Raw genomic sequence first — 12,092 nt, 5'->3', positions numbered from 1 at the left:
CTCAATGTAAAGTAAGTATTTCAGAGTATTAAAGAAAGTGAAGAGACCTCACAGTGAGGATTTGGCTTTTCAAATATCAAAATTTATTATCAAGCCAGTGAGCTCTTGTGAGTGACTAACCAGAAACAAAATGTAAAGAGTAAAGACACTTAGGTATTACATTTAAAATGGAATAAAAATAGGGATTTCAAAGATAGTATATTATCAGTGAAGACAGAAAAGTGCAATTAATGGTAAACCTAGCTTCTTATTAAATACACATCTTAATTTTATAAAGTATTTTAACCATAAAAATAAAGGTTTTCCAAAAAGATGTAGAAGACTCATCATTAGACTTCGGGAAATACACCATAAAGCATAAAAGAACCCAAAACTCCTGAGAGTAAGCAGAGCTAGAGTTTGGTCATCATTACAGATAGAAAGAGAAGAGGTTGGGGCTAGAGAGATTGTTCGGTGGTGAAGAGCACTGGCTGCTCTTCCAGAAGACCCACGTTTTACTCCCAGCACCACATGGTGGCTCCCAGCTATCATCAAGGAGAAAGCCTTGAAAGCTGAAGATGAACAAAGGCTGGTCAGTGTCAAGTTAGAAATCAACTGATGTGAGGGTAGAGTGTCTACTGTGTGCTTAGCTTCTCTAACAGATTCAGAGAGTCATGAAGACCACAGGAGAAGGAGCCCTGGGACAGTGAAAAGGGGGTGAGTGTTGGACACCCCATGTCATAACCATTAAAGAAACGAGGTGGGTTTGAAAAGATGGGTACACCAGGGCTCCTGTTTACTTTTGAGGAATCTGATGTCACAGGAGACACAGATAACAGAAGCAGGTGAGAGGCCTTCAAAGGGACAGAAGACTCCAGTGCACACCAGCTTTAGTTCCTAGGGAGAAAATTCATTATCATGAAGGAGAGGTCCTCAAAAAGATGTTCACACATGTACACCTTTAGAGATTTAACTGTGGATGTTCTCACTGTGCAGACTGAAGGCAGATGAGGGTATCCAGGCAGCAGCTGTGTGCCTGCTGGGAAAATCTGACAAGGTTGTGGTGCCAGTGCCGACCAGTATGCTGCAGATATGCAATGTCAATGCTAAAATGCAACCAGTCTGTGCTCACTCTTCTGTCCTTTACTGATCACCCCACTCCCACCCCCACTGCCGTTTCTCAAGACTGACATGTGGGGAAGTCACACTTGATATTAGCCATTTGTCACTTGGGTGAAGCGGAGGTTGATGGGGGAAGAGCTGATGACTTCAGTTACTGACCCTAGCTGTGGTTTGGGGAATCAATTAGGGACCAGTGAAGACAACCAGGCCAGGGCTCTGTGAAGCAAAGAACAGGTGCATCACTGCCCAGAGGCTCCTGGACAGTAAGCAGAATGGACGGTGGGGAGAAGAGCAGGGGAGTCCCTTAGTAGAGGGTCATTTGTGAGAAAGAGGGGCCAGAAGGTGGAAGAGTGATCTTGTTCTACATGGACAGTAGCAGTTTTAGCTAGGGCCTGGCTGCTGTGGTGAATCGGTGGCCTGGAAACATTCACGTTGCACAGGTTTAACCTTTCTCCTGTTGCTGTTTGTTCTGCTGCTTTGGGGCGCTCCCAAATTAAACATACAGAGGCTTATTATTTCTTATAAATACTCAGCCTAAGCTTGGCTTGTTTCTTGCCAGCTTTTCTTAACTTTAATTTATCCATCTACCTGTTGCCTCTGGGCTTTTACCTTTCCCTTATTTCTGTAAATCTGTGACTGGCTGTGTGGCTGTGTGGCTGTGTGGCTAGGTGGTTAGTTAGCCAGCCCCCAGCATCCTCCTCTCCTTGTTCTCTTGATCCTTCTTTTTCCCTCCCAGATATCTCCTCCTCTTTTATTCTTTCTGCCTGCCAGCCCTGCTTAGCCTTTCTCCTGCCTTGCTATTGGCCAGTCATCTCTTTATTAGACCATCAGTTGTTTTAGGCAGGCAAAGTAACACAGTTTCACAGAGTTAAATGAATGCAACATAAAAGAATATAAAATGTCTTTGTATCATTAAGCTAATGTTCCATAGCATAAACAAATGTAACACACCTTAAAATAATCCTCTACAACATCCTCCTATTGAAGAAGGTGCTTCCTTGAATCCACATGCTCAGAGAAGGACTGAACAGGAGAGAAACAGGTCAGGGAGTGACTGGCAGGCTTGGACCCAGATACAAGGCAGGAAAAGCACACAAGGCAGATAGGATGCTTCTGCTCCCATCAGTTAAGGAGAAAGCAGATGTCTAGCTAGTTGCTCATGCTGTAGTAAAACTGGGGGCCACTGTTCCCCAGATCCAGTTTGCCTTCCTGCTCACACCTGAATCTAGTCATGTGATCAAGTGCCATGACCACCCTGACCTCCCAACCCCAGGCTCAGCACAGGATGGACTCTCAACACAGATCCATTGGAAGCACTGCTCTGACCAGAGGCACCTTCAATATCAGCATTTCTCCTAGAGGTCATCTGGAACTTTTCTGCTGATGCTACCTCCACAATGAAATGTTTGTTCTAGTTTTAAACATCACTTTATAAAATGGGTCAGGTTTGCAAAGTGAGACCCATTCTTGTGCCAAAGAGAAGGAAACAGGCAGAGAAAAGATATGAAACTATTTACTTCCCTGAACTTCTGCTCACACAGCTTGAGAGTTTTCTTTCTTTGATTGTAAAAAATGTACCCACTGCTGACAGTGTTGTTTTGTTTTCTTAAGACTTATTTTATTTTCAATTATGTGTTTGTGTGTATGTCTATGAGTAGGTATGTGCAAGTGAGTGCAGGTACCTGCAGAGACCAGAAGAGGGCATCAGATCCCCAGGAGGTAGAGTTATAAAGTTAAGCAAAGCTGGCAAGAAACAAGCCAAGCTAAGGCTGAGCATTTATAAGAAATAAAAAGCCTTTGTATGTTTTATTTGGGAGCTGGGTGGTGGGCCCCCCAAAGCAGCCTCTCCATGTAGGGGCCGGGAATCAAACACGGTCCTCTGAAAGAGTGATAAACAATGAGCTCTCTCTCCAGCCCCACTATTTGCAGCACTGAAAGGAAAAAATTGTTTCTAAAAACAGCAGGTCACTTACCTTCAGACTGAGGTGAGATGACCTTTCATAGTGCATGAGTTATGAAATGAGTACTCCCCTGGGTGACTGAGTGGGTCTCCTTGAACATGAATTATTGGTCACTCAACACTCTGCACAATTGGCATCCTCTGCCTCATGGGGCCCACATGAGATACTGAGGTAAAGCAAGCAAAAGTTTTTGCTTCTGCCCAGGAATCTGCTCACTTCCAGCACCATGCTTGGCTTTGAAGGTGAACACAGTAGGGTGATAAAGCAGGGACAGAATGTGGAAGAAGTCACAGAGGAGGGCATGGAGAGAAAAGAGTGAGTGTAGATGGAGAGTGAGACCCAGTGCATGCGGTCTGAGCACCAGGTCACAATAATGGACAAAGCAACAGGAACTGGGAACATTGAAGGTGTCAGGTGTAACTCCTGCACTGTGAACCATGACCTTTATAAATAAAGCCTCCGCACTGTTCTTATTCTAGTCATTTCTTGAGATGCCACTAAGACCCACAATTCTGGGCTAGAGAGATGGCTCACTGTTTAAGAGCACTGACTGCTCTTCCAGAGGACTGGGGTTCACATGTCAGCTAACAATGGTCTGTAACTCCAGTTTGAGGGGATCTGATACCCCCATACAGACATACCTACAGGCAAAACACCAATGTACATAAAATAAAAATAAGTTAAACTCCTGCACTCAAAAGATCCTTAAAAAAAAAAAAAAAGACCCACAATTCTATGATAAGAAACAGCCATTGGTGGCTTCAGCCAGAGTAAAACCCAGCTTCTAGAGTGCACAGCAGAGGCTGGCACTGCAGGGCAATCCTACTTTGTAGCTAATAGCTCGGGAAATAGGTGACTTGTACGTAAGTACTTCTTAATTACTTTGGTAAATTCATCAGGAATGCCTTCCCCAAGCATTTGAAACATTTTCATTAGTGAACATTATTAATTAATTAAATTCATTAAGTCTGCTTTTATCTCTTATGGTGGCCAATAGTAAGACTTGCCTAAAGCATTCTGTTAGGTTTATGCCACTGCCTCTTCTAAATTCTGAAATTCTGGCCATATCATACATTTAAAAAAGGTAAAATGAGGCAGGGGAGAGCAGCCTCATGTAATGTCTGTCTACCACCTGATCCCTCCCCCTCCCCCCAAGTCCTCACTATTCCATCCCACTGTGCTTCTGCTCCCTGCCCCCGCCCCCTACATTCCACCAGGTGTGCTTGTTTTCTGGAATGAGCCCAGACTCCCTGGTGAAATGATTGAAATGATGTGAAGGGTTTTGGGAATTCCCTTTCCAGAGACCAGACAGGAACATGGGTGTCACTGCAGTAAAACTAAGCGGCTGTTGAAGAACCAGCCAGGGGCATTGCACAATGTGTGTTACCAGGGTAGTCACTTAAAGGGTTAAACCAATGACTGCTCCATGCCACTCAAATAGGCTGCCCTGTCACAATTCTTATCAGTTAAAGTGAATTTCCAAATGTCCAGGTTGATCAGTACATTCTTTCTTGGTTCTGGAAGCAAGGCTTCTGAGCGAGGAAATTTATTTTAATAATCACAGGGCTATCACCCTCTTGTCTATTAGCCAACAACTACAAGAGCAAGGCAACTATTATCTCCCCAAACATGTGTTTCAGTCTCTTTTAAAACAAAACCCAAGATCCATTGAAACCACGTTCCTTCATCAAGGTGCTTAATTAACATTGGTATGTCCTTGTCTGCAAACCCATAATCTTACTAGAAATCTGTCCTCTGGCAATGTCACCTGTCACTTAAAGGTCATGCTATGAAAGTGCAGAAGTTTTCAGAAGTGCTAATATAGAAAAGAATTCTACTCCACGAGAGGGTGTGCTCTAAATATGTCCTCTTAGCCCTTGTCGCTATCAGGAGAAGGTTTGGGAGCAAATAGAGTCTATCTCAGAGCACCCTGATGGAATTCCAATATTAAAGCCTTAAGGAGAGCTGCTGGCTGACTATTCTGTACCATATGAGCATCCGTGCAGAGCTTGGGTGCAGTCTCTGCAAGGTGAACGGCACAAGGACAAAAGTTCCCAGCCAAGGATTACCCACAGACTGGCTGAGAAGGAAAGCCCTGAACACCACAGCAGCAGCAGCACCGCTGGAGAGGGAGGTAAATCACTAAACGACTTCAGTCACACATTCGCCAAGGAAGTTGTACAAACACCACCCAAACACCTTAACAGTGTGGAAATCCTTCAGCAACTTCTGTTTATGTATTTTTTTCTCTCTCTGTTTCCGGTATCCGACACACCTCTTTTTAAAATGCAGCATTTTAAAGATTTTTTTCACACTACAGCATTTAGATTAAAGAGAGAATTATTTTAGAATCTGAAATAGAAAAAGAAATGGAACTCAGCCTGTCAACTACCCTTCCCAGTTACCAATGTGTGTCACCCATCTGGATGCCACATGCTAGAACACCTGCCTTAATTTTGGCATGTGTTTAAAATAACACTTTAAGAGACAAACATGCACACACACAGGAGTCAGCGAGTCTACTTACAGCACTTGATAAAATGATAGTGAGACATTGTCCCTTCTCAGGCATGAACCCTGCCGTGGGTCCCAGCATTCTCTTTTGCTATGACTGTTGTCCCTAGGCAATGCATAATTCAGGGTCCCTGCTCAGGTAACAGGGCACCTCCAAACGCTTTACCGAGCAGAGGCTCCCGTCCATGATCTTGCAGAAAGCATCAAACTCATTTTCATTCAGCAGCTGGAGTCCAGAGCAGCCACTGCCTCCGCTGACTGCACGTGCTACCCTAGCGCCCTTGATTGACACACTCCAGTGCCACCGTCCTGGGGAGGGCTGCTCTAATTGGTGCTCACGTGCGGCCACAGCCTTCCACTAGCTAGCATGGAGGTGTGCTGCAGTGCGGCGCTCCCTCCCAGTCCTGCCTACTAATGGCTTCTCAATAGCTTTCCAAAGGCAGAGTCTATGCTGATGAGTGGGCAGGAGGGAGATGCTGCACAGGCATCCTGAATCTTGCTGGTGCTCCCCGTCTGTTGCCCCCGATAGGACAGGATTCTTTAGCTGCTGGCCAAGCTCATTATTTTAGTTGCCACCAGTTGCTGTGTGTGAATATGAAATGGACAGCAGGAGCTCAAAATAGCCCCTCCTTAGGATGGGAGTACTTGGATCTCTGCCTCTAGCCAGGAAGCATGCTCACAAGGCATCATGTTGGTTATCTATGCAGAATGCAAAATTTAAATTACCCACAGAAAGCTGTTGATTTGCACAGCTTTAAAATTTAGGATTTTGCTACCTCTGCAGACTGCAATGAATTAAGCCAGGGAATGAAGTTTTCCTGGGATGCAATCAGAAGGGAACACATGGTCTCCAAGGCTCTATTGTAATGGAGATAAATATCATATTTTAATAGGTTGTTATCCAGAAAAAGTCATCTGTAAGTCACTTACAAATGTGAAAGTCTAAGTGGTTACTTTTTAAAGTTAATGTATTTTTATTTTTAGTAATATTTTTATTTATTCGTTGAGAATTTCATACAGTATATTTTGATCATACTCATTCCTGACCCCCAACTCCCCACCCATTCAATTTTATGTTCTGTCTCCCTTTAAAACAAAAGCATGGAGGCCAGTTTGTATTTCCGAATCATTCCTGAGCATGGGGTCTGCCCTGTAGTGTGGCTGATATACCCAGTGTCATTCAATTAAAGGAAAATGATTTTCCTCCCCTAGTATAAGTTTAGTTACCATATAATATATGGGACAACGCCTCAGCTGGACATTGTAGACAAATAAAAACCCCAGCAATGGGAATGGGTTATATCTTTTTGAGTCATTGGCCAACAATTTCCCATAGATCCCAAGCAGTGCAAGTTATTGTCAGTGGCATTGGTTACCCTCTACAACCTGATGCTTAGACCCTAGTGCTGAAGATAACACTCATTTCCATCATAGGACACGGAGAAATTGAGCTGGTACTCATCTGGAAGTTCCACCTCTACTGGCTAGTGTTTATGGTGCTGGAAGGCCATACACACTTTGTCAGAGAGAAGTAATCACCATTTTCACCCAGCTCTGAACTCTGTAAGCTACATTAAAGACCTGGCTGCAAGGTGGTGTATTTTTATGATAATCTTCTTTGAAAGCACAGAGTCATAATTTGTCTCAGCTTTTGGAGGCATTGAGAATGTAAAAATGAAGCATGTGGTAAAGGTTCACACCTTTCTGTGGTGGAGCATAAATCTTGGGTTCCCTTATGAATAGAACTCAGTGAGCCTGTCTTTATTAAATTAGATGATAAAAGCCAGACCTGTACAGCAAAGGGTCACGAATACACTTCAATGGACAGTGTCCTGACCATCATAGTCACACCCTGTCATGTTTTCCTTCACAGTTCAAATGCAGATTCTACTCCTTTCTAGAGTGTCAATTGAGACAGAACTCCACCCCCCTTTGTAGATGGAAAGTGTGGTACCTAGTCTTCATTATATGGTTAAAGATAAGACACATAAAACTGTTGATTAGGTTGTTGGTGTTCAATGAAGTGACTACTAAAATTAACAAGGGAAAATATTTTACTATGTATCAAATGACCCTGTCCACACTTTTAGCTTTCTCAAGAATTAAGAACTTTCTGCCTTTGTTAAAGTGGATCCTTCATTATTCATCCATTTAATAATTACAGTGCCCCTATCACCTATGACCTGTAACACATTAGGTGATTGGCAGGAATAAAAATGTGTCTAAAACAGGTCTGAAATGCAGCGTTTAAATACAGGGATAGTGTAGCTAATTTCTTAAACTTCTTTGTGTGTTTTGCAATGGTCCAGTAAGACAGTAGACAACTGTATGCATCTCTTATTGACCATCAAGAATAGCGTGGCACCTTCCTCTTAAATCAGGGCAAGCCTCCATTTGCCCAGCAATTCCATGTTCACTGGAGTGGTGTCTGGTCTCTTTAGGGAACTTTCTGCTACCTAGTTACTCCACTGCTCCTCATCTTAACACAATGACAGACAGTGTGCTGTCTGCGCTCCTCCCTGTACATGAAGTTCTATCCTCTGTAACTTGCATGCCTCTGAATGTGCACAACCAGCCTGCATCTTGTGACAACCAAGTTCTATGATGTCATGAATCATTCCTTAAAATGAAAAGCACCAGTCCAAGAAGATGTTATGAAAGTATAATTGACTGGGACCTAGTGATCTATTTTTAAATAAAATAACCCCACCTCTGGCAGAACTCTGACCAAAGCATGCCCTTGCCCTTAAAGTGCTTATTGGTGAAGTACAGATGTCCATCAAGCCATGCACTGTGATACATGAGAAACAACATGGCTGAGGACATGGGACCAGGAACTGTGCAGAAGAGCAACACTAGGCACAGCCACTCTGAAGAAATAGAGATGAATGCACACAGTGTGAAGATTCTTCACTCTGACTCATGTATATGAGCTGTACACAAGAACTGTACTATCCATATGTTACAATGAGCTGCACATGAGCTGTGTATGAGCTATACATGAGCTGTGTATGAGCTGTGCATGAGCTACGTATGAGCTATGCGTGAGCTGTGTATGAGATGTGGATAAATTGTGTATGAGCTGTGCATGTGTTGTGCATGAGCTATACATGAGCTGTACATGAGCTGTGTATGACATTTGGATAAGTTGTGTATGAGCTGTACATGAGCTGTGCATGAGCTGTATATGAGCTGTGTATGAGTTGTGTATGAGCTGTGTATGAGCTGTCCAGGAGCTGTGCATGAGCTGTGCAGGAGCTGTGTGTAAGATGTGTATCAGCTGTGCATGAGCTGTATTTGAGCAGCACATGAGCTATGTATAATCTGTGCATGATCTATGTATGAACTATGCATGAGATGTACATAAACTGTTCATGTGATGTACATAAACTAGGCATGAGAGATGTTTGAACTATGTATACATGTCATTTTTACACACTCTCAAGTTGTCTTATATTGACTTTGGAACTTTGTGCTCATATGGTAAACATTTGAGTACATTGACAGACAAAAAAAAAAGATACATTTACATTTTCCCAGTCCTACCAAACAAGAACTAGTTCCTTATTCAAGTGTAACTATGATGGGAACATAGATTGGATTCTATTAACTTTCATAACATTGGACAAAGGATGACTTAAAATTTATTACATTTCTTGAAATACATCTTTCCTAAGAAAGCCAGCTCTGGTAGGGATCACAAAGACCACATTGCAGCTCTTCGAATCACATATTTTATGGATAATATCAGATTTGATGATATCAGTAAGGCAGAGCTGAGACTGGAATGGATAAGTTACTAGAAATTCATTTGTGTTGTGGAATTGGTCATTAAGCACAATATTAAATACAAGAATTTGAAAGGAGTTGTTTTCCATTGCCAGAAAACTCACAACGAATACAGCACCATTATTTTATTATTTTGCAGCATTTTTACAATACCCTGTTGTCAGTGAAAATGCCAAGAATATTTCAAAAGCACTTTTTATTTGTTATGCATCAAGCAACTGCTCACTGTTGACACTATACAAACACATGATGATTTTTCTCTTTTAAATGTAATCATTATTACATACCGGATACTTTTTATTTTAAACTAGATTATTCCACAACTTTTAAAAACAAGTGAACCTACAATCTGCAGTGCTGAAAAGCATTTGACAATATACATTTGCTCAGAAGGTTTATTTACTGTGTCCCAGATCAGGCACCTAACCCCAGTTCTGCCAAGAATTCATGCTACAGGCATTACAAGATGGGATCCAGTTTTCCTGGTCCAATAGTTCATCCATTTTCATACAGTATTCTATGATGAAGTTAAAGACTGAAGCCCTCAATTACCACTATCAGTAGAGAGCCCGTGCTCAGTGGGTGTGATGGTCAACTTCATTATCATCATGATGTGATATTGTTTAGATACACCCAAGACATAGCTCCAAGTCTCTAGGAAGGCATTTCCGGAGAGTAGTTTATCAGAGGAGGGAAGAACCACGTTGAATATGAATGAGTGTCGTCATGCTATGGGACAAAAAGCAATGAGGAAGAAGGCAAACTAAACATCAGCATCCCATTTTCTCTGCTTCCTGACAGTCTATGCCAACTGACCATTGTCTCTGGCCCCTGCTGCCACAGTTAGTTAGCATTACCACTGAGCCTTTCCCACCATGATGGACTATATCCTCTCAGCTGCTGAGATAAGGCATCCCTTCCTCCTTTAAGTTTCTTTCTCCAGGGATTTTTGTCTAAGCAATAAGAAAAGTTCCTAACACAGTAGACTACAATGTAATGAACAACACGACAAATGAAGATGTGAACTGTATACAAGAGGTCTTCTGTAATACAAACCCAAACTCTTAAGATGGGGGAATCCTGTCTCAAGTCCAGGAACATATTGGGGCTTCACATACTGATGAAGAAGTTAAGGACCTGCAACAAATGTGATACACACCAACAATACCAAGATAATGCATGTCCTGGCCTCCTATCACCAGCCTCCAAGGTGTCTGAGTGGGTGGGGTCCCAAGCTCACCTGTGACCACAGCATTAGTCAAATGATTTCAGGCCCCTGCAAGCTTACATGGTCTTTTCCCAAAGGCAGCAGAGAAATGGGCATGCTACAGTTGTTATCTCTCTAAGCCTTCAGTTGACCATGTTGCTTGGACCCTGGATTGGCCTCACAAACCACTAGTTTACTTGTCTCTGTTTAAGCTCCCATCCGTGAGGCACTCACTTCTGAGGCTGACACTAAGCTCACTTTGTCCATTAGACCATGGCTGTCTGTCAGATATAGGACTGCACAGAACTGCACACTGGCTTCATACGTCTGAAGATAGAACAATGGCCACTGATGTTATAAGTATACACATCTGGGGCAAAGGGTGGGGAATTAAAGCACACATTTGCCCAGCTAGAAGCAAAGCAGGGGCAGCTGTGCACTGCCCTCTGTGTGTCAGAAGACTGCTGACATGCTAAACAAGGCTTTTGTGCCTCAGAGAGAATATGTTATATCAGAACCAAAAATATCCCCCACCACTCATTCCGCTGTTGTCAGAGAGTGGCAATGTAGAGAAAGAAGGCAGGTCTAAGACTGCTGCCAACCAGCTCATGGCTGCTCTTTTAGTAACAACTCGTGTGAATATATGAGCTTTGATGAGGACACAGGGAACCCAGATGCTTGCTGGATGTCCTCACTGCTCATCTGGGGCATCTGGTCACCCACATGCCTCTTCAATTTTTTTCTGCTAATGGAAATGAAATGTTTTAAATTTTCTCTTGTATCTAGGCAGGAACATTTGTAAGGTATTTATATATGTATTTTTTCACTTAAATGCAAAACGAACTTTGGGATCACTGTAGCATACATGTTAGAATGAACCAGGAGGAACACCCCACTTTCTCTCTCACTGAAGTTTGAAGTGGAAGCCACATTTGTTTATCCTGACAGTGAAATCAGAACAGGATACTGTTAGTTTATTTCCATGTGTATGTGTGCATGCACGTGCGTGTGTGTACTGTGTGGGCAAGCAAAGGAGTGACAGAATATTCTCTGTCTCTTGGCTCATTTTGAAGAAAAAACAGTTGTCTGTTTACTGAAAATAATACAAATGTTCTTGAAAAAGATAAAGTAAATTTTGAAGTAGATGTATATAGGAACCTCTTTTTGTATTTCCCAACTAATACATATTGAACTGTAGAACATACACGTGCTTGTTTTATTCATATACATACATATGTACACATATATGCATATGTATCTATACACAAATACACACACACACACACACACACACACACACACACACACACACCACTTACTGTGGGAACCTGGCTAGCCTCAGATGTTTCGATCTTTGCCTCCAGGTGCTGGAATTCCAGGTACATGCCACTCCACCTAGCTAGAGTCTTGTCTTTGTTATTAGATTTAATTTAATTGCCCATGTCCTCGCCTATATGTATACACCCAAGTTTACTTATCAATTTCTACAAATTGTTCAGATTTTCTGTCAAGCTCATTTA

The 12,092-nt window shown here is 42.4% G+C and overlaps 1 protein-coding gene across 4 annotated transcripts in view; it reads right to left on the bottom strand.

Annotated features, from left to right (window-relative positions):
* Nucleotides 1-12,092, bottom strand: part of Myo16 (myosin XVI) — a 473,339-nt gene that overhangs the window by 370,189 nt on the left and 91,058 nt on the right. For 2 of the 4 annotated variants that reach the window (XM_036166671.1, XM_036166672.1), the window contains exon 1: nt 5,590-5,972. The exons of the other annotated variants lie outside the window; for them this stretch is intronic. In XM_036166671.1, coding sequence (XP_036022564.1) covers nt 5,590-5,617 — 28 coding nt within the window. In that variant the 5' untranslated portion in view covers nt 5,618-5,972. Of the gene's footprint in view, nt 1-5,589; nt 5,973-12,092 lie in introns of those variants that run through there. 4 annotated transcript variants of the gene reach the window in all.

Source organism: Onychomys torridus, chromosome 17, assembly GCF_903995425.1.
Source record: "Onychomys torridus chromosome 17, mOncTor1.1, whole genome shotgun sequence".
Classification (NCBI taxonomy): Eukaryota; Metazoa; Chordata; class Mammalia; order Rodentia; family Cricetidae; genus Onychomys; species Onychomys torridus.
The sequence above is the reverse complement of the archived record's forward strand: the minus strand, read 5'-3'. Positions and strand labels throughout refer to the sequence as shown.